Source organism: Littorina saxatilis, linkage group LG11, assembly GCF_037325665.1.
Source record: "Littorina saxatilis isolate snail1 linkage group LG11, US_GU_Lsax_2.0, whole genome shotgun sequence".
NCBI lineage: Eukaryota > Metazoa > Mollusca > Gastropoda > Littorinimorpha > Littorinidae > Littorina > Littorina saxatilis.
Window position 1 is genome coordinate 15,762,995 of NC_090255.1, and position 23,323 is coordinate 15,786,317.

General features: G+C 41.9%; 1 protein-coding gene and 1 long non-coding RNA gene across 2 annotated transcripts in view; one reads left to right on the plus strand and one right to left on the minus strand.

The window, feature by feature from the left end:
• The window catches only part of LOC138979863 (uncharacterized), a 474,427-nt gene that overhangs the window by 154,930 nt on the left and 296,174 nt on the right, over positions 1-23,323 (minus strand). The gene's annotated exons all lie outside the window — the stretch shown is intronic.
• The window catches only part of LOC138979861 (uncharacterized), a 183,887-nt gene continuing 165,292 nt past the window's right edge, over positions 4,729-23,323 (plus strand). The window contains exon 1 of the mRNA XM_070352617.1: positions 4,729-4,934. Coding sequence (XP_070208718.1) covers positions 4,823-4,934 — 112 coding nt within the window. The 5' untranslated portion in view covers positions 4,729-4,822. The remainder of the gene's footprint in view (positions 4,935-23,323) is intronic.

A 23,323-nucleotide genomic window follows, 5' to 3' on the forward strand; every position in this document is an offset into this window, starting at 1 on the left:
AAAACTCAAAAGAAGGTTCAATGATCACACACACACACTGTGGTACACCCAATGCCAAAAACCCCATTCCCACACACACACATACACCCCCCCCACACACACACAGAACAAGACCAATTGTGTGGGAACATTTCCGTAACGTCCATATACTGCGTGTTAAAAAGTATGCCCACATCAAGTCGACAGAGGCCGTTTGTTGGCTCTTAAGGGGACACAACTCTTCCATAAGACATTGTCCAGTTTTTAGACGTAGTTGTTTCCCTGTCCTAAAAGGCTGTGCCAACCATCACCGTGCCTCATGGAGAGCCTCACAAAAGTGTCTGTATCTCTGACACTATTGGGAGTTTTGATTGAGGCTTTATGTAATCCTCAAACACCATAAAACCATTTGACATTAAAAGTGAAGTATAACCTTTGTATACAAATAAATAAATGATGACGTAATTCAGTGAACTTCACAGTCCGGATATTGTTTGTCGTTGGGAAATCAATGTGTTAATCCTTATTCGAATGATGGTGACGTGAGTCGTGTACAAAAAGGCGGGGACAAGTTAACTACACAGTCCGGATATCGTGGGTCGTGGACGACCCATATAACATTAGAGAAGGACAATGCACCCTGTTTATCCGGCCGTACTGATTCAAATGGCGTGGAACGTGTACGACCCATACTAAGTTTTATTTCGAATCCTTCTAGTTTAGCCTGTCGTACACGACCCACGTCATCCGGACTGTGCAGACCAAAGCGTGTCCGGTGAAGGTAGTGCCCGGCAGCGAAAATGTCGGCGTTTGTGCTGATCAATATCGGGGATTAGCATTAAGTCTGTCCAAAATGTTACCCCCTTTTAAGATTTTCTGTTCATAACCTCTATAAATGCAGCTTTAAGTAAGGCGTGGGTGGAGGGGCTCTTTGTTGCGGATGGAATAATTTTGGAAAGGCGTCTATGAGTACAGACTACTGAGGCTGATGCAGGTTTTTCGTTTTCTCCTTCCACAAACACACACACACGCACATACACACGAGAAAATGACTCCCACGAGATTCGTGCGAAACTTTTACTCCCTTTACGAAATAAATACTCTCCAAACACCCGTCAAGCGTCATTTTACTTCCGTGTCAGTCACATACCACTAGCTCGACTTCCCATTTTGGTGCATTCCCGTTTCGCCGCTATTTCATTACGTCCCCATCCTATTTTGGCGACATTTCACGTCAAGCGTCATTTTACTACCGTGTCATACCTCTAGCGCCCCACAAGTTCCATTTTGGCGCCATGCCGTTTTGCCGCCATCCCATTTAGTCGCCGCCAGCCCTATTTCACATTTTAGATTGCGGCAAAATGGGATTTCGCGTAAACAGAATGTCACTCTCCAGTTGAATGACGCAATATAGTAAAGTGAGGCTTGGCAAGTAGAATGAATACTGGAAACTTGCATTCTCCCAGTAAGGTCATATATTGTACTACGTTGCAAGCCCTTGGAGCAATTTTTTGATTAGTGCTTATGTGAACAAGAAACACTTAACAAGTGGCTCTATCCCATCTTCCCCCCCCCCCCCCCTTTCCCCTACTGATCCCATCTCCCCCCTTTCCCTCGTCGCGTTATAACCTTCGTGGTTGAAAACGACGTTAAACACCAAATAAAGAAAGAAAGAAAGTAGAATGAATCGAAAATGGGATGGTGTCAAAATGGGATGTGGCGCTATTGTTCTGACACGGTAGTAAAATGACGCTTGGCTTGTGAAATGTCGCAAAAACTGATGGGATGGGGCCAAGATGATGGAACGGCGGCAAAACGGGATAGCACCAAAATGGGATATCGCGCTGGTGGTATGTCACGATAGCAAAACGACGCTTGGCTTGTGATCCCATGAGTTCGAACGTTCACCGCGAAATATAAACCAGAGAGTACAAATGTGCGGAGTAACATTTTTGTGGAGGGAGTAATTTGTTCTGTCCGTGTGGAGTTCTCTTTTCGTACGAGATGTTTACTGGGAGTACACATTTCGTACGAAATGTAGTCCGGAGTTAATTTTTTGTGGAGTAAAAATTGTGTGTTACACCGGCTCTCACTCACACATACACGCACACGCACACTGTGACACACCGTGAGAAACAACAACAGTGTACTTCTGTTTAGTAACGCACGCTTGTTAATAATAAAGACCTCCTGTGACGTGGTGCGACAGCCGGGTAGCACGCCGGGAGGCTGGCTGATGCACAACCTACTCTCACGCGCCAACTTGAACAACTAGCACTTGAAATATATCCAAACAACTGGCACTTGAAATATCCAAACAACTGGCACTTGAAATATCCAAACAACTGGCACTTGAAATATCCAAACAACTGGCACTAGAAATATCCAAACAACTGGCACTAGAAATATCCAAAGAACTGGCACTAGAAATATCCAAACAACTGGCACTTGAAATATCCAAACAACTGGCACTTAAAATATCCAAACAACTGGCACTAGAAATATCCAAACAACTGGCACTAGAAATATCCAAACAACTGGCACTAGAAATATCCAAACAACTGGCACTTGAAATATCCAAACAACTGGCACTTGAAATATCCAAACAACTGGCACTAGAAATATCCAAACAACTGGCACTTGAAATATCCAAACAACTGGCACTTGAAATATCCAAACAACTGGCACTAGAAATATCCAAACAACTGGCACTTGAAATATCCAAACAACTGGCACTAGAAATATCCAAACAACTGGCACTAGAAATATCCAAACAACTGGCACTAGAAATATCCAAACAACTGGCACTTGAAATATCCAAACAACTGGCACTTGAAATATCCAAACAACTGGCACTTGAAATATCCAAACAGCGACTTCTTACAGACACTTGCACGAAAGTCGATCCCAGGCTAAACTCAATGCCGGGGAAAGTTTCCCGCCTGTGAATGCATGACATTAAGCTCAATTCTGCAATAATTATGTTGGTAACAGTGTTTTTTAATTTGTGTGTGTATTATCTTTTCCTTACTGCTTTAATCAAGTTGTGTCAAGAGACACTGAATTCAATCATTGTGCAATTATACAGCACGCGTGGTGTAATTACTTGATTGGAGGCAGTTACCGTCAGTCTAAGTGTTGGCCCAGACAGTCGGCATAACAAGTGCACATTTAATTCTATCTCAGAAATGTATTGTCAGTCACGTCTTACATTAACGCCACTAGTTATATGTAACAGCTTCTGGAATCACAGAAATTGTTTCTTTTACCTCAACACTGGTTCGAATCCGGGCCGGGAATAGACACGGGTCAACTTTATGAACAGACTCAGAGGTGTGCTCGGGGTGCTCTAAGTCGTAACTAAATTTTGCTAACTCAGCTTATATACCTGCTTGTATGTCGAAAGTTCAAAAAACAGTGCTCTTAAAGTGATTCATTGGTTCGGCCGGGGGAGGCCGCGCTTTCACATCCCATAAGATTTGACAGGTCTATTGTGACAAACTGGCAAAGCAAAAGTTAAATAGCAAACAAATCGCAGCAGATGATTTTTGTTGTTTTTCTTATGAAGAAGTAACAAATTGCAGCAGATGATTTTTGTTGTTTTATTACGAAGAAGTGTGTACATTGGCTGTAGCTGCAATGCATAAAGCAGGCCATAAGCATCGCTCCACGGCTATTGCGAGGATGAAAGCAGGCCGCAACAGAATCGGAAGTAAACGTCGCTAAAACGACCTGCCATTCCGATGGCGATGCGTGACGCAAAGCCCTCTCACCCCGACACTCGCGCCCATTTGCAATCATCTCTCGGAGTTGATTTTACGCACCTTAGAATACACACTTGCATTCGCCTGGCTGGGCTCTTGGTCCCTAGCTCAACTATCTATCAATGAATGCATTGAACCACGGCGCAACTTTCGACTATACAAAGCAAATGGCATAAACTGTGGGCCGGCTGGGGACGGGTTGCTATTTCATGTGCCTGTTTCCTTGTTTATTTCCGTGTTTTTGTTCCTTGTACGTGCGCGCGATAGCTGTCGCGGTGTATGAGTGCGACTACACGTGCCTTGGCGTGTGTGTGCGAGTGTGCGAGGGCTGTATTTTGTATATTTTTATTTGATACATGTATAAATGTGTCTCCAGGAATATGTTTTGTTTTAATCTTGTGTCGATACTATTTAGTTCTGCCTCGTTATTAGCCATTGAGTATAACTGTTTTATCATCATTGCTTTGTTGTTGTTCTTTAGCCATTTACGTTGAATGACTTGTTATACATTGACATTGATAGTTTTATTCTTCTTCTTCTTCGTCGTTCGCTAGTTAGTTTTTATCATAAGAACCTTTTCAAATTCCTATTTATACATAAATGCATATTTTATATTGTAAAGCAGTATGCATTGTTAGAGGATTTTTTTAGTAGCAGTTTTTAAATGTCGAAGCTGCTTTTCCCATTTTTACCCAAGAGACCGACTGTATATTGTGTTATTGTATTTGTCAGACTTGATTGTACCAAGTCCCTACACATGTTGTAATGCGCTTAGAGCCAAATATTTTTGTTTTTTATAAGGGATAGGCGCAATATAAATACACTTTATTATTATTATTATTAAACTAAACTTCGCCACTCCATGCGTAAGCAACACCATCCAATCAAATATCAAGTCTTGTCTGAAGGCCCTCTGTGATTGGCTGACAGAGCTCCTCGCCTTGCTCGGCGGAGGTCAAGGCCGAAAGTTTGTTTGCATTGGCGGCGGGGTCGTGCGCGTGTTGCAAGCGAAGCCGAAGCAGACGACAGTTTCGCCAGTTGTGTGGATAAAGTAAGGAAACAAGTGGGAGGTGGAAAAAATGGAAGTGTCTGTGGTTGTTTCGATGAAGGATTTACTGCATCTGTGTCTGGTCATACTGGGAATTAACAGCGTGTTCGGAAATGGAAAGAATCCGGTTGTACGATTTAAAGGTAGGTGGGAGTTTTGATGATTCTGTGTCAAGTTAAATCACTTTCGACAGGCCCTTTCGCTTGGTGCGAACTGTCAACACTGTGCACAGTGGTACACGCTGCGCACCACAGGCATGCGGTGCAAACACATGTGTTGTGAATCGTCGAGCTTCTACAGAAGTGTACATTTACTTTGGGTATTACGTTGAGCCAGAGTTTGAAAACAAACAATACAAGCCTGAACTAATCAGTGGCACTGCATTGGGTGGGCGTGGGAATGGTTGGGTGCACGGTGGGAGAAGAATGGGTAAAGGGAAGCTGAGAGGGAAAGAGGGGGGGGGGGGGTGTGTGTGCATAATTATGGGTGTTCAGTGAGATGGTCGGGGGGGGGGGGGGGCGGGCGGGGAGGAGTTTGACCAGGGTATTTGTCGCTTGCCGAAGACTGAAAGCTGCGTAATGTGCTGCAAACTTAGATTGCCCCCATCGATCTGATTCCTCATGATGCTCGCGCGCTGGAGAAAACGTTACTCGGCCGACTTGAAACTCGATACTCGGCGTTTCCCTGCAGTTTCTTAGTCGCGCACTATTGCAATTCCCACACGTAAGATAATCAAGCCTGCCAGCGTTGAGAGGCGAGGAGTGAGCGCGAGCACTGAAGCAGCAAAGCGCGGCCTGTGTCGATCGATCAACAACAAACTCAAGAAAAACAAGTCGCGTAAGGCGAAAATACAATATTTAGTCAAGTAGCTGTCGAACTCACAGAATGAAACTGAACGCAATGCCATTTTACTCGTAGCATCGTCAGGCCACCGCTCATGGCAAAGGCAGTGAAATTGACAAGAAGAGCGGGGTAGTAGTTGCGCTAAGAAGGATAGCACGCTTTTCTGTACCTCTCTTTGTTTTAACTTTCTGAGCGTGTTTTTAATCCAAACATATCATATCTATATGTTTTTGGAATCAGGAACCGACAAGGAATAAGATGAAAGTGTTTTTAAATTGATTTCGACAATTTAATTTTGATAATAATTTTTATATATTTAATTTTCAGAGCTTGTTTTTAATCCGAATATAACATATTTACATGTTTTTGGAATCAGCAAATGATGGAGAATAAGATAAACGTAAATTTGGATCGTTTTATAAATTTTTATTTTTTTTTACAATTTTCAGATTTTTAATGACCAAAGTCATTAATTAATTTTTAAGCCACCAAGCTGAAATGCAATACCGAACCCCGGGCTTTGTCGAAGATTACTTGACCAAAATTTCAACCAATTTGGTTGAAAAATGAGGGCGTGACAGTGCCGCCTCAACTTTCACGAAAAGCCGGATATGACGTCATCAAAGACATTTATCAAAAAAATGAAAAAAACGTTCGGGGATTTCATACCCAGGAACTCTCATGTCAAATTTCATAAAGATCGGTCCAGTAGTTTAGTCTGAATCGCTCTACACACACACACACACGCACGCACGCACACACGCACGCACATACACCACGACCCTCGTTTCGATTCCCCCTCGATGTTAAAATATTTAGTCAAAACTTGACTAAATATAAAAAGGGTCCCGCGATCCATAGAATAGAAAATTAAGAGGAAGCTGAAGAAAGTGTTGTAGGACTAGGATTGATAGATTTTACCAGCATGTGTTGTCAGTGTTTGCTTGTTTCGAATTAATTGTTTTTGAGAAAAAAAAAGTTTTTTTGTTACAACGATTTTGTTCAGAGCGTCTTTACATTAACACTTTTGAGATGTGCTTTGTAATTTTGTCCACATGTACACTCTATTCCGGTTTCCGCAATATCCCAGTGCTTTGCACACCACACGCACACACGCCCACACACAGTCACTACCTCTAACCCTAACCCTTAAAACTAATCGTCGGGATTTCACTGATTTGCACCAGGTTATTATGTGTCTATAATACATTCTTATCAGTGACTCGTACTTGACCTGTCCGAACCACTCCTCGGATATCAGCAGAAGCCACTTCAACTTGTTGACTCAGTGACAACACAGTCCGACAAAGGCTGTCCGTGAAGACTGCACTGAAACTGAAATAACTGGTGAACGGTTTGTGTCAGCGGCGAAGAAAGCCATGTCCTGGGATCAGCTTAGGTCCACAAAAAAAATAAATAAAGTGTTTCCTGTCACCTGTTCAGAAAGTGAAAGGGGAGTCATAAAGTTAAACTTCGGGGTCTCGAGTGGATGGGTATGTAGCTGTACGACACGTCTTGAACATTGAATTGTTCCTTACCTGAAAATAGCCTTATTTTTTAACGTTTTACTTTCAATAACCTTCACCCATTGGTTCGCCTGGCATAGCTGTGAAAACAGGCTTTGACGTTGCCTAGAATTTCCCAATCTTATGATTAATTGAATTTACCTTTTGGAATAGATCTATTAAAGGTAGACCACTACAATTATGGACATGAAAAATGTTTGAGGCCTTGGGTAATTCAGCTCCTTGGCAAGGTCTCTCAGCTAGCTATAGGTTGGTTAGATTCTTTTACAGCGCGTAGACAGATCCCAAGAACATTACAATTTTCGTTGGAAAAATGCAATCATAAAGTAGTTCTGTAAATGTAAAATGTGTTCCCCATGATCAGGCATTAAAAAGACAGGGGGAAAAAAACAGAAAAGAATAGTGAACATTCCGAGTTTCCGGTTCCCCCGACCCTATCATTTCTTTTGGTGGGGGCTCTTAATACAAAACAAATTAACATGCCAAAACTCGATTTGGAGACATTACAAGGAAAGCTACTCTGCTCCGACATAACACAGCTCCCACGAGTTCTGCAGGCCACTAAAAAGACCTTATGCGCCTGGGTATAAACAAAAATCTAACTGACTTCTTATTAAATCAAAAATACACACAAACACACATACACACACACACACACACACACACACACACACACACACGTAGGCTACGCACACACTCACCCGTACGCACGCATGCACACACACACACACACACACACACACGCACACACACAACTTCAAGGGAGTGGAGAGCATAACAAAGATCAGTAGGTGAACAGGTGGGTCGAAACGAAACAGCGATAAAGTAGCGTAGCCCTACGATCGTGTTCCTTTTCTCTGTTCAAACACGAAGTAGTTAGAACACAAAGCGGACAAATAGTCAGTGCTGAAAAGGGGTTCATTTGCAATCACCCTGTGGCCTTATTCTATAGCACACCATAGGAGCTTGTGTAAGAGTACATGGTACGAGCCAGTCGATCGAAGCACCGTCTAATAACTAATATTATTAGAGAAAGATGTCACTTTCATACAAACTCCTGTGTTATAGTTAATAGATAGTGATCATACTTTTTACATTTAGTCAAGTTTTGACTAAATGTTTTAACATAGAGGGGGGAATCGAGACGAGGGTCGTGGTGTATGTGCCTCGAGTTATACCGCCTCCCCCCGACCTCCCCCCCTGCCCTTTTTTAAGACACAACCTATCCCTCGGCTCATAATCTAAGACCTGCCCTATACATGGATAAGATCACCATTCCACGAGGTTTTATATATAAATATAAACATCCTGACAGTGGACAGTGGGATTTTTTCGGTAGCAATTATTTGTTCAGATTGACACTGGTGTCAGAAAAATTAATGTAAAAAAACAACCCTGTGCCTAAAAGTGCAACGAACAGCTCAAGTTTTGATTTTGCGCCCTGCTTCTGATGTGTAGTTGCTCAGCTTGAAATCCAGAGTACACGAAAACCGTTCTGCATCTCGTTGCGATGGGAAAAAAATGTATTCGGTAATGCAACTATTATGCTCTTGTTTCTAAACCTGACAGTGACACAGGCTGATACTTGACAACAAAGGTGTCCCATGCGACAGGGCTTACACACGTTACATTTCATTGCTGACTATCAGTGTGTTGAAATATGATCCGCATCACCTGTCTTTGTAAGGGGTGTGTGTGTGTGTGTGTGTGTGTGTGGGGGGGGGGTTAGCAGGTGAGTCATGAATTGCGAGTGCATTGACGTAACGTTCTCAAAGAGAATCTGAGAAAGCTGGGTCTTTAAAAGGCGGGAGTCTTTATTCGGGGGTTCCAAAAAGAGGGGTTCCCGCGTAATGAAAAAGCAGATGAACAAGTAAACAAAATCGACTTTAACTTTCTTAATTTTCTTGTTTGTATCAATTTGTAATTATGTGTGTTTGTGTCGTACTGTGATGCGGTGGTGATCCGTTCTTCAATCCTTACTGCACGCTGACTGGAGCCAGTAAATCACCATTTGTAATACACAAACTGGACTAGACACTTGCGAAGAGTATCGATTTTGAAGTTTTCTAGTTCAGGTATGGTCGGAAATCAATCATCAGAGATGAAAGTTCTCGTGTGGAAATCAGGAATGTCTGATTTAAGAAATGATTTCCTTTCATGTTTCCTTTCAACCATTCAGGTTGTCGAAATCACAGAGCAGAACTTGAAAAGTCAGAGCTACCTCATAGCGTCACGTACGGAACAGTTTAGGTCCTTGTTTTTGCTGTTGAGATTGTTGTTACTGTAAGTGAAACTACAAAAAGGTTTTCAAACGGCTTTTAATATCAACTGTCATACCCGAACTGGTGATCTACATACTATCAAATAGGCTCATTATAGTTGCTTGTCTACAGTTCTTGAAGTCAAAATTCACTGTTCTGGTGCACGGCCATTGAGAATAACAGTCAGATGATTTAAAACAGGTATACGTCCAAGACCCTTCACCATCGGCTGACCCTAAACGAGAGGCACATTGAACTCGTCTCCGAAAGGCGGGCAGCAAAGTGTGTAGAGCACATTCAAAGAAATACCTTGGCCCCAAAACCACAGTCATGTTGTGGCCCGAAACCAGCGTCCTGGGAAGATTGGCTTACCACGTACAGTGACCTTTACAATACCTCATGCGCCGCACCTAACCTAATCTTGGGTCAATGAAACGCACTGCCGTCACAGGCGCACAACGGGATTCAGTGCCAAGAAGAAAAATGTCTGTCAAAAAATGAGCGTGTGTTCAAAACCGACTGGCTAGCCAGCGGTTTGAGTGACTGATTGATCGACCTACTGACTGGCTGGTTGGCATAGTTATTCAATATTGACTAATTGCTATTCTCACTGGTTGGCTGGCTGGTAGACTGATTTACTAAGTGAATAAGTGACTAAATGATTGATTGACTGGCTGACTGACTGAGTGGCTGGCAGACTCATTGACTGATAGACTGATCATCGGGGCAGGACGTTCTTGCAGGCTTAAATTAAAAAGCAGCTTTATGCAGGTACAGAGTTACATAAGGCCAAAACAAAATAGGTCTGTTTACGGTAACATAGGCCAAAAAAATAGGGTCGGTAGGTCGGGATTTTTTTTTTCTCCAAAAAACCATATGTTTACGTTATTTTTTTTTATTTTTATTTTTTTCCCCAAATGCCAAAAAAAAGTCTAGGGTCGCGCGAAAAAAATAGGGTCGGTCGGGTTACCGTAAACAGACTATTTTTTGTGTGTGCCTAACATAACTGTGGTACAACTCCAAACACCCATATGGTGACATTTTCTTTTGGGGATCGATAAATAAAGCGGATTATTACATTTTCTATGATTTCTGTATGTGTTATTGTTGGCAAGCATCAGATTTGTTCCCGCTAATCGGCGGCCGATTTCTGGCTTTCTTCACTAGACGCCCCAGAGAGCGTTCCTCCGATCACCACATTCCACGGTTTAACATAATATTTCTTGCTTTCATGCATACTTTTTTTGCAATTTCATGATGTTATGTCTGTATTGTTGATGTTATGCCTGTATTGTTGATGTTATGCCTGTATTGTTGATGTTATGCCTGTATTGTTGCTGTTGTTGTTTGCTTGCTCTCCCTTTTCCCCTCTTTCTTCCAGCATGAATCGATGCCGGCAAAGACATTTTAAGAAACCTTGTGCGTGCCAAGAATGGAGGAGGGAAATAAACGCAGAAATCTAGAAAAACGGTTGTTCCTGTGCAAGCCGTTCGTCCAGAATATCCTATTTCCATGTCGTTCCCCCTCCTGTTCGTGCCGTATTTATCTGGATCAAGGAAAAAAGGAAATCGGGGATGTTTGTGCAGCAGCCAAAAAAGAGTAAACAATGCCACGCATTGTTTGTTTGTTTGTTATGTTTTTGTTTTATGTCAAAGACAATTGTACGCATGCTTGTTCAGTAAATGTAAAACACTACTCTCTCTTTCTCTCGGTGTGTGTGTGTATGTGTGTGTGTGTGTGTGTGTGTGTGTATGTGTGTGTGTGTGTTGTGTTTGTGCGAGAGAGAGAGACAGAGACAATAAACATCTTGCAAACAGAAACCCTGAACATTCTCGGCTAGTATTGCACCGTTTTTGGACCAGAAGTGAAGTGCTGCCAGGGTGTCCTTTGTGAACCAGTGTAGATTTCAATGTCTTTTTTTACATTTAGTCAAGTTTTGACTAAATGTTTTAACATAGAGGGGGGAATCGAGACGAGGGTCGTGGTGTATGTGTGTCTGTCTGTCTGCCTGTCTGTATGTGTGTGTAGAGCGATTCAGACTAAACTACTGGACCGATCTTTATGAAATTTGACATGAGAGTTCCTGGGTATGATATCCTCAGACATTTTTTTCATTTTTTTGATAAATGTCTTTGATGACGTCATATCCGGCTTTTCGTGAAAGTTGAGGCGGCACTGTCACGCTCTCATTTTTCAACCAAATTGGTTGACATTTTGGTCAAGTAATCTCCGACGAAGCCCGGACTTCGGTATTGCATTTCAGCTTGGTGGCTTAAAAATTAATGAATGACTTTGGTCATTAAAAATCGGAAAATTGTAAAAAAAAATTTTTTTTTATAAAACGATCCAAATTTACGTTCATCTTATTCTCCATCATTTTCTGATTCCAAAAACATATAAATATGTTATATATTGATTAAAAACAAGCTCTGAAAATTAAAAATATAAAAATTATGATCAAAATTAAATTGTCGAAATCAATTTAAAAACACTTTCATCTTATTCCTTGTCGGTTCCTGATTCCAAAAACATATAGATATGATATGTTTGGATTGAAAACACGCTCAGAAAGTTAAAACGAAGAGAGGTACAGAAAAGCGTGCTATCCTTCTCAGCGCAACTACTACCCCGCTCTTCTTGTCAATTTCACTGCCTTTGCCATGAGCGGTGGACTGACGATGCTACGAGTATACGGTCTTGCTGCGTTGCATTGCGTTCAGTTTCATTCTGTGAGTTCGACAACTACTTGACTAAATGTTGTATTTTCGCCTTACGCGACTTGTTTTTAATTTGTTCCTGATGCCAGCATGCAGCGAAAACATCTGGAAGTTCTAATCTCTGACACCTCCATCAATTACAGGCCAGAGTTTCGTCTTCCTTGGCTGAGATAAAAAGAAACTGCACCTGCGTTGTCTGGTTACTGACGGATTAAAGCCCGGTGAAACGCAAAACACGTTACTCAACTTACTGTGTTCGAACAACGTAATTTAACAATCTCGCTAATCGCAAAACTAACGAGGCAGTGAAAAGCTGGTGACTGAGCAACAAAGCTAATCACGAGTATCACGTCCAAAGAAATCACCCAGCCGGTGAAGCAAATCAGTCAAGATCAACGAACAATCAAACAAACAAACAAACACATTTATAAACAAGCAAAGAAACAAACAGAGGAAGGTTAGTGATTGGAATGTCGACTTGAGTCAGTGTAGCTCAGCGAGTTAGGTCTTTGAACTGTTCCTAGACTCGGTGAACGGTTGGACCTAGATTGAAAATATGCCGGTTTAGATTCAAATGTCCTGGCTACAAACGCATTGTTTTTGCCAGAACACCTTCCACATAGAGAGAACATGCAATCATGCGGTCGACCGGCCGGAAGTCAGCCAGATCAAAAAGTTGTGCGTCAATGAGCGAAGACCGAGAACAACTAATCTAGACCTACGCTATTAACAGGCCTGAAAGTGGCGAGTATTTTACTCGCCATGGCGAGTAGAATTATGTTAATGGCGAGTAGAAGTGTTAATCTACTCGCCAAATGCGAGTAATGTTGCTGAAACAAATGGTTGGTTTGGCGAGAACAGGGGCGGATCAGTTGCTTTGTAAGGGGGGGTGCACTTTGAATCGAAAGTGAATGTGATGGGCGCGAAGCGCCCGAATTTGCTAGGGGGGGTCCGGGGGCATGCTCCCCCGGAAAAAAATTTGGCTAAAAGAAGCAAAATGGTGCCATCTGGTGCCATTTGAACTTATAAATGGTCATAGAATCAGCTTTCCAATTTTTTTAAATTTTTTTTTGCTGGAGGGGGGGTGCACGTGCACCCTCCCCCCTCGTCCGCCCCTGGAGTAAAATTTGCTCACTGGCTAGTAAGTTATGAGAAGTACTATCCAAAGGCCAGTGCCCCATTTTGTGGACTTTCAGCGCTGGCTAAATCTATCCTTGGCACAAAGGGTCAAAAATCCCCAAAGTAAGGCCTTAAAAATAAGCCCTTATTTTCAAAATAAGCCCTTATTTTCGAGAAATAAGGCCTTATTTTGAAAATAAGGCCCTAAATCTCTATAGTCAATAAAAATGAGGGCGTAAAGAAATAAGGCCTTATTTATTTTAAGACCTTAATAAAATAAGGCCTTATTTTCGATAAGGCCTTACGAAAATAAGGCCTTAAGAAGAATAAGCCCTTAAAAAAATAAGGCATTATTTTTCTGCGCATCACTACTGCTCACTCTAATAGCAGCACACAATAACTTAATGACACATATAGACGACAACACACCCACACATACACTCATACGCACGCGCACACTCACGAACGCACATATGCGCGTGAGCGCGAAAAAAGAGATAATGAATGGAACAAGAGAAAACATTTCCAAACGATAAACATTATGACACTGGTTGAAATCGGTTGTCGCACCTGGACTCTCCTGTACACCTGTACCTACCCTAACGCATTTGCAAACACACACACACACACACACACGCACTCACACACACAAACACACAAACCTAGACACAAAGACACACACACACACAAACACACACACACACACACACACACACACACACACACACACACACACACACACACACGCTCTCTGTCTGTCTCTCTGTCAGTCCGTCCGTCAGTTCGTTCGTCAGTCCGTCTGTCTATCTATCTGTCTGTCAGTTCGTCTGTTTGTCTGTGTGTCTCTCTCTCTCTCTCTCTCTCTCTCTCTCTCTCTCTCTCTCTCTCTCTCTCTCTAACGCCGCTCTCTCTGTGTACCAGCATACAACTGAGAGGCGAAAAAATAAGGCCTTAAAAAAATAAGGGTTAATATTCATTTATGGGCTTATTTTTTTAACGCCTTATTTTTTTAAGGCCTTATTTCCAATATGACCTTAGGAAAATAAGGCCTTATTTCTGGTAAAGCCTTATTCTAAAATAAGGCCTTAAAAAAATAAGCCCATAAAAAAATAAGCCCTTATTTTAGAAATAAGGCCTTATTTCTTGAAAATAAGCCTTTATTTCCTGAAATAAGGCCTTATTCATTTAAGGCCTTATTTTTGGGATTTTTGACCCTTTGTGCCAAGGATACTAATCGTATCACTCAGTGGTGAAGCTAGTTGAACCTAATTGGTGGTCCCGAGTCGGCCGGGCTTAGTTTCGACCCTGGGCTAATCATGTAATGCAGCATATGAACGCAGCCGGTTTCTCTGAGAAGGAACCAGGACGGTGCTTACACCGCCATAAACTCCTCCCTTTCCTTGTCATCTCTTGACTCTTGCGTCAACAAATCGCGTGTATAATTATTATGGGGGCGAGGACGCCCCCATTCTATACGGATAGTTTCGAGGTTGACCATGGGCAGCGCCATTTTGTTGTGAAATACGTCATCAGTTTGTGTACACAGGAAGTTGTGACATCCGTCACCCTATGGGAGGGGTGGAGGCAACATTGTTCATCTGTAGAAAGTTGTGAAATCCGTCACCCTATGGGAGGAGTGAAGGCAAATTTGGTCATCACAGAGTTTGTGTAACACAGGAAGTTGTGAAATACGTCACCCTATGGGAGGGGTGACATACGTCACCCTATGGGAGGGGTGACGGCAAAATCGCAAAAACATGATAGGTCGCATTGTGCAGGGTCAACTGCAACAAACTCAAACCGAGCCATTCATACCTAATTGTATTTGAGCGACTTATATACCGACATTTTTATTTCTTATTTTCAGCACAGGTGTAGGAAAAATCATGAACCAAAATGTTATTTATTTTCTAATTTAACATTTTTTTTACAAATATGACCATGGTCTTTTAAACATACAGTGACATTAAACATTGTTATGTTAAAAAAAAAATTAAAAAAAAGCTTTTGTGCACAAATCAGAAAATACATTGTACATTTTACCTACAGGCCAAACAGTGTCTGTTGGCGGCAAAAGACCCAGCAAGTTGCTATTTTTAGATCGATTAAAAGTTGTCAAGAACAGGCGCTTACATTTGGATGTGTCCACTTATAGTAGGTTTGGTTGTGATCAATCAGAATGATGTGGGAATAAAAATGTATGACAGTTTGGTATGATGACATGTAATTCAAATATGCTGAAATGTAATACGTATTATACATGATATATATTATTATGGCTGTTGCCATGACCATGAACCCCAAGAAAGGTTTAATGTTATGTAAAATCAAAATACCAAAATCAAGCACCTACTAATCTGGTCTACGGTGCGGGAAGATTCTCGCGCCGCGCTCATTGGCTCAGTATTGAACTTGCGTCAAGGCCGATGCGCGTAGATTCCCAGAATGTTTACTTTCGGTTAGATTCTTCGACAGCATTCGCAGAGGTGACTGCCGTTACAGAGGTGAGTAAAACTGACCATCGACAGGAAAATAAGATTCATATTGGTAATACTAATAACATACTTGCACAAGCATGTATCTACCAAAACTGTATGGGAGCACATAGTTGGAATGGCGTGGTGAACACGCGGTGTTCTTCTGGAAAAGACCGAAGCGACATGTGACGTCAGTCGTTCAGCCCGCGAGCGGTGGGATGGGGGGGGGGGGGGGGGGGGGGGGTTCACATGGTTTGTTTGTTTGTTTGTTTGTTTCAGACCCACACCCATATACACACATTTCACATGTAAACCATTTGTCCGCCCCCTGTCGATATTTATCGACTAAGTTCCTTGTACAATATAGCCGTGTGTGTGTGTGTCTGTGTGTCTGTGGGTGTTTTTGACTTTGTTTCTTTACCTCCGCTGTGTGGTGTAGTTGTTTTTTTTACAGAGAGAGAGAGAGAGAGAGAGAGAGAGAGAGAGAGAGAGAGAGAGAGAGAGAGAGAGAATCGAATTGAATTGAATTGAATTGAACTTTATTTTACAAGCATTAAGATTTAAGGCTATGCCTTTTTTTACAATTATGTCCTTGGGATGCACAGAAACACAATGATAAAATAAAATTAAAAAAATAAATGAAAGAGAGAGAGAGAGAGAGAGAGAGAGAGAGAGAGAGAGAGAGAGAGAGGGAGGGAGGGAGGGAGGGAGGGAGAGAGAGAGAGAGAGAGAGAGAGAGAGAGAGAGAGAGAGAGAGGGAGAGGGAGAGAGGGGGGGGGGGGTTAGTATGTTCGTGGTCGTTTTCTTCGTGTCTTTCCTTTCTTCCCGACTTATCCGAAAAGACAGTTACTGACATACATTATTACCGTTGGACATACATTATTACGCAAGCTGGTATTCGATGTCAGACGGGGAAAAGATGCAGCATTAACCGAAAGTTCAACAAACTTTATTGCGGAGATGTCAGTGTTCTCACTCCAGACACGGAACAGACAACGAGTGTTTATGTTACCCCGAGCACGTACACCTGAGAGACAGATGGTGTTTGGTTTTAAGATAATGGTCTGATGTAACAAACACTTTACTGTGCCAAGTTTCAATTCCCCTTCTGCGATAGGGATGGAGCATGCCAAAGAGAAGTTAAACTTCGCTCAAACGCACTCACGCACACACACACACTGAGGTAGAATTATATCACTCTCACAGGCACGCATACGCATGAAAACACACAAGCACTGAGCATTTCAGTTGTTCTTGGCCTCGCCAGGCTAACTTCACTGCGGATAGCAAATGGCATGCGTGGAATGATCTTGAAATGACCGGTTTAGTTCCTCGCGTAAAATCATGGACCTGTTCTGTCTAAATCCTTGTTGAAACTGAAAGAGCGGAAAAGTAGGACGTGTTGCACAGGCCTACACCAATGTCGAGGCATTCAGTTTCCAAGGACTCGTTAAAACGCACTGCAAGTCTTTCTGTCTCTCTCTTGTGTGCGTGCGAGCGTGCGTGCGTGCATGGGTGCGTGTTCCTCTCTCTCGCTGGATGATAATGTATGCACTTTGGGCAGTTTATCATTTTACATATAGTGCATGCGATATCTTTGGGCAGTTTATCATTTTGGGTACGGAGAAGGTCGACCTATTAACAAAAAGCAGTTATCGGTCTTTGAGTTTATTGTTGAAAGTGTCCCCGTGTATAAAGAAGAAAAACCTAGAATTTTGTCCCTATAGATGCGATGTTATGAATGACTCACTAACTGCGCTCCTCACTGTTCATTAACAAAAAGACTCGCACACACAAAAAAAAAACCACACACATAAAAACACATGTATAATTATCTACACTTGATGTTGAGATCGAATTAAACGCCTTTTTGGTCGCATCATTTCTCTCATAATTTCGTCTCATAATTTGTATGTCCGTCCACTACAAAGACCAGCAGGTCGATGAATGTTCGTTTTGTCTATAATTCAGCGTTCCATAATTAAATCTTTCTTGTTTTACTTTATTTTATTATTCACTGTTTATTGGTTGCGTCATGGCTTCGTCGAGTATAAACACTTTAAAGGCACAGTAAGCCTCCCGTAAACCATCACAGATACTGTCAGGCTTTTACACACAGTACAAACACCCTTCCATTTGAACGCTCACCGAACGGGAACATCCTGGCTGCTTTCCGTCGAGAGTGAGAAATTTTCAAAGAATTCATTTTAGTGGACCGTCTGATCTACAATCAGGCGCCTCGTTTTGGCGCTAGAACTAACTTTTAAAATCTAAATAATAAATTGAAAGCTTGTAACACAAACCCGGCATTCTTAAATCATAAAAGATTTCTTTTTTCATCAAGACAAGATACCCCCCGCAGGTTAGGGGGAAGAATTTACCCGATGCTCCCCAGCATGTCGTAAGAGGCGACTAACGGATTCTGTTTCTCCTTTTACCCCTGTTAAGTGTTTCTTGTATAGAATATAGTCAATGTTTGTAAAGATTTTAGTCAAGCAGTATGTAAGAAATGTTAAGTCCTTTGTACTGGAAACTTGCATTCTCCCAGTAAGGTAATATATTGTACTACGTTGCAAGCCCCTGGAGCAATTTTTTGATTAGTGCTTTTGTGAACAAGAAACAACAAGAAATTCCTCCGATAGGAAAAACACCCCCGTCAAAGAGAAATAACCTTCTCAGTTGGTGGCAGTGAGAATGGTTATTTCCCTTTGACCAACGGGGGTGTGCCTCTATAAGTCCTTGTATAATTTTAATCCACCAATAACTCCCTAACCGTGTGTTTGACTGGTCCCAATTTTTGTAAGGACCGTCTCAGGAATGTATAGAACCTGTTCACCAAGTTTGGTGACGATCGGTCCGTTCATTCTTGAGATCTACTTGCGAACACAAACACACAAACAAACACCCAAACAAATACCCAAACAAACACATCGAGCGAAACCTATACACACCCCTATGAGGGCCCCAAAGGGGGGGTATCATCACGATCACGGGAAGGGAAATTTTAGCTTTCACGATCACAGTTACCTTGATTTTTGTTTTCACGATCACGAACACCAGTGACAAATCACGGTCACGGTAAAAGTTGCATGTACAGAAAGCACGTGTCAAAGTAAACACAACCACACAGTAATTTGCTCCTCTGGATCTATTGTTTATTCAACACAAAGTGAGAACTGTTGCACTTTTTTATTATTATTTTTTTAATTCTCTTTCATACACACATAGAAATACATATCATGATTTGTAATCAGTAACAAGAATGTTGTTTTCATTGTTCTCTCTCTCTCTCTCTCTCTCTCTCTCTATATATATATATATATATATCTCTGTCTCTGTCTGTCTGTCTCTCTCTCTGTCTCTCTCTCTGTCTGTCTCTCTCTCTCTCTCTCTCTCTCTCTCTCTCTCTCTCTCTCTCTCTCTCTCTCTCTCTCTGCACTCATACACATTCAACTCCCACACCCTCACTCACACACATGAATATATACTTGCACAATTTCACATTTCCAGAGCTAAATTTTTTAAACCCATTTTCTTAAAAACTATTGGGTGGATATGGATTGAAATTAAAGTACATATGTATGTGTGATGGGTTCTTTATTTTCAACTTCGCCATACAATTTGAGGTACACCATCGCCTGGTTTCATGGCCTTGAAAAACAGGAATGCTACAGGCCAAAACTGGTTTTACCTGAAAGAAGCGCGCAGTGCCAGTGGCGAAGCCACGAGCCTGAGCCTGCGAAGCAGGCGAGCCAACTAGGGGGGTCAGGGGGCATGCCCCCCCGGAAATTTTTTCAAAAAACGGTTACAATCTGTGCAATCTGGTGCATTCTGGGCATCATTTTCAGGGCTGTAATAGTGTTGTGATCTTGTTAAAAATCCCATGTTAGCCTCCCCCCACCACCATTCAACACACCTCCAAACTGGTGAAAACAACACTACTGTGCGCTGGCTTCATTGAGACCGGCGCCCGGTCGCGTTGTGCGATATTCACACGGATCGTTTTTGCGGACATTTTTCAACTTCATCGGAATAAATTTGACTTTACCGGATTTTGAAAACGGCTTTATCGGATTTCCGGCAATTACCGGAAAAGTAGCATGCCTGACAAAATCCCCAACGAACATGACTTTGATCGTCTTTGACATGAGGATCAAGTGACCCAAACTGGCACGTCTCCCCGCCATTGTTTCTGAATTTAACCCATTGTTGATATTAAAGTTTACAGGCGCTAAAATAAATCCAAGCTTAATGCAAAGAAGCGACAAGTAGAATCTGTGCCAAGCGTGTCCACGTTGCTGGGATGAAAAACACATTTCTAGTTTCGGTTTTGGCTACACGCAGACTCGATCTCGAGCCAGTCGAGGTCATACTGAGCGAGTGACAGCCGGACGTGGCAATGTCGACAATGTCAATGATCTCACTCAAACTCAAAGATTTTGAACAAATTTCAAGATCTTTGCCTACCTTCAGAACAGTCATTGAGCAACATAGATCAACATACCTTGATATTTCGTCTTCGGAAAGACCGACGCGTAGCCTGACCTTTCCACCAAGGAAGGCATTCTCGCCGCCTGCTTTGGTCTGGCTTGAATCCACAAAATATAACAGAAGTTCGATGACAGTACCGCTGCACGCCATTTTTGATCTTCGAATTCGAATTTGACTGAATGCACTCAAAACTTTTGCACGAAGCCCTTCCATTGGATGAAGTTTGGCAGACTTTTGCAATTTGCCTTCTGATTGGATCTCTTTTTTGTGTGATTGGTTCTCTTAAATCGATGTCAAAATCATATTTCTGAATGTGTTGTTGCTTACCTTCAATCGGGATTGGCTCCTTGACGAATAGAGAATAATAGAGTGATACAGCTGTGAAAAATGTACGTTGAAAATAAAATGCTTTGCAATAATGCCCATCACGATCACGAAAACAAATGACGATCACGATCACGAGACTAGATTTTTTTGTCATCACGGATCACGGGCAAAGTCCCATCACGATCACAGAAATGGAAATTTCGGCAATCACGGTCACAGAAAGGTCAAAAAACGCCAATCACGATCACGATTTTAAACCCTTTGGGGCCCTCCCCTATACCGGGGGTGTAATTAACAAGTGGCTCTATCCCATCTCCCCCCCTTTCCCCGTCGCGATATAACCTTCGTGGTTGAAAACGACGTTAAACACCGAATAAAGAAAGAAAGAAAGAAAGATCAAGACAAGATCAGTACAATTCGAAGTTTTGAAAGTTTAAAAAAAGATAGCCCGGAAGCAGGGTCACGAAAGGTCGTGTCTCAAAGCAGACAATTTTTCTGCATAGCGCTCGCTTTCTTTGAGTTTGTGTGACTCGCAGCCGTTTGTTGCGTTTTAGAATCAGAGGTACACAATAACGTGCTATTGCAGATCTATACATTGAAATCACAAACTGACGACTAAATTGTGACAAAAAGGACTGTGGATCACACGGGTTCACGATGGCTCAGGGGTTAGATAAACCACGAAATCTGGTGTGTGGTTTACGCGAGCTAAATAGCAATTCAAACGAACTATTTCATTTAATGCAATTTAAATGCTATTGCAAATGTGTTCCATAAGGTTAGAACTGCTTTTCTATCAAGATTTAAATCGTTTTGTAAACCATTTGAAACATACTGGGGCTTTAACGTTGATACAATATATACAATGATAGCATTGTCATGAACAGATGGTGGTTAGATTACGTTTAATAACTCTGTGTTTCTCACATTACTAAATGTTTTTATTATGTCAGTCGGTGATGTCTGGTAGACTAGAGTTTGTGTTGTGGTCGTTTTGCTTAGCAATGGCCTTGAGAGCTAAATGAGTGACATAACTTCAGGGTATGTGGGTTCTTTGTTTGCCTGAGCTGTGGGTATCAAACCATTACGGTCTGTTGTTGCTGCTGTTGCTGCTTTTGTTGTTGCTGTTGTTGCTGCTGTTGCTGTTGTTGTTGGTGGTGGTGTTTTTGTTGTTGGTGTTGTTGTTGTTGTTTCTGTTTCTTTAATTTGTTTTAAGGCATGGTAATTTACAGTTACGAACTATTAACATTTGTCAATACTAATTCACAACTTAACATTACAATTGACATGATTGTGCATATAATACGTACTGTGATTATATAACATAGACTGAAACAACATGCAAATTATATTAATGTTCTCGAATTGCTGTGCCGTGTACATAAATGTTGTTGTTGTTGTTGTTGTTGTTGTTGTTGTTGTTGTTGTCGTTCTACCGTAGACTTAAGCGCCTTTCCCAGGAAGACCCCCCCCCTCCCCGGACGGGCCAAGTCGACTTAATTTTTGTTTGGCAGTTTCATTTTAGATGCTTTTTAAAAACATAATTACTTTGTTGTTTCTTAAGGCTGGAGCACACTTTGGAAAGTACGTTGGAGTAGCCTCCCTTCTTCGTTGGAGTAGCCTCCCTTCCCGGATTTAGAACGCGTTTCGTGTCGTAACAGATTATCCACTTACTAGCCATATCCGTATGCAAAATAATGAAATAAACATTAGGAAATGGCAGACGTTTACAAATGTCGACATTCTCTATCAGTGCAATAAAAAACAATCGTTAGAACTTGCATTTACGACATGTCGTACGTGAGAACGTGTCAGTAAACAAGCACTTTTTGCCTGGCTGAAGAACCCCACGAGTCAAGCTAAAACAGACAAGTAATGGAAAGCAGTCTGCGGATAAACATAACAAACTACTGATGAAAAAGTGTGTTCATCCCTGCTCTGGATAAAAGACATCGGACTGATGACAACGTGGCAGCGTTCACGCGAAAAGATTTTTTTTCAGATTATCGCTTCTACATTTTATTGCACGTACTTGGGGCAGATCTGAATTTCTGAAAGATGACAAATCGGTCTTGTGAGTTGAGAACCACATGTTCTTTGCCGACAGAAATCACGATGGGACAAGATGCAGATTGTGTTGAAGAGATGTTTGCAGATCATTTTTTATCGCATCTACATTTTATTGCTCAGATCAAAGCACGTAGTTGGGGTAGATCTGAATTTCGCAATGGAAGACGACAAATCCGTCTTGTGAGTTAAGAACCACATGTTCTTTGGCGGCAGAAATCACTATGGGACAAGATGAGGATTGTGTTGAGGGGCTAATACTGACTGACTTTAGATGAAGAGTTCCTAGACCTGGTTTTTGTAGAGGCATCATGATGATATCCTGGGGTTTTTTTTTACGTTCTTGGTGACAACGCGCCAGAATCGCACGAAGATCGAACTCTCGAAGAAAACAAGTTTATCGCTGAACATCGGAAATGTGAAAGTATTGCTCTTCCTGTCTGACCATGCAGTCTCCACGTTAAATCTACAGGCTACATTATTTATCGGGTAACTTACCAAACCGGAGTGTGTGTGTGTGTGTGTGTGTGTGTGTGTACACCGGATTACCACCATCAACGCACCCTTTTGGACTTTTCTACTATGCCTGCTGTGACATTCACGAGGATTATTGTGATTCTTGGACAATCGTGTGCCTATGCTGGACTTGCAGGAAGACAAACGGTGCCGGAACGGTATACGTGCTGCCAAGTGTGCACGTCCAG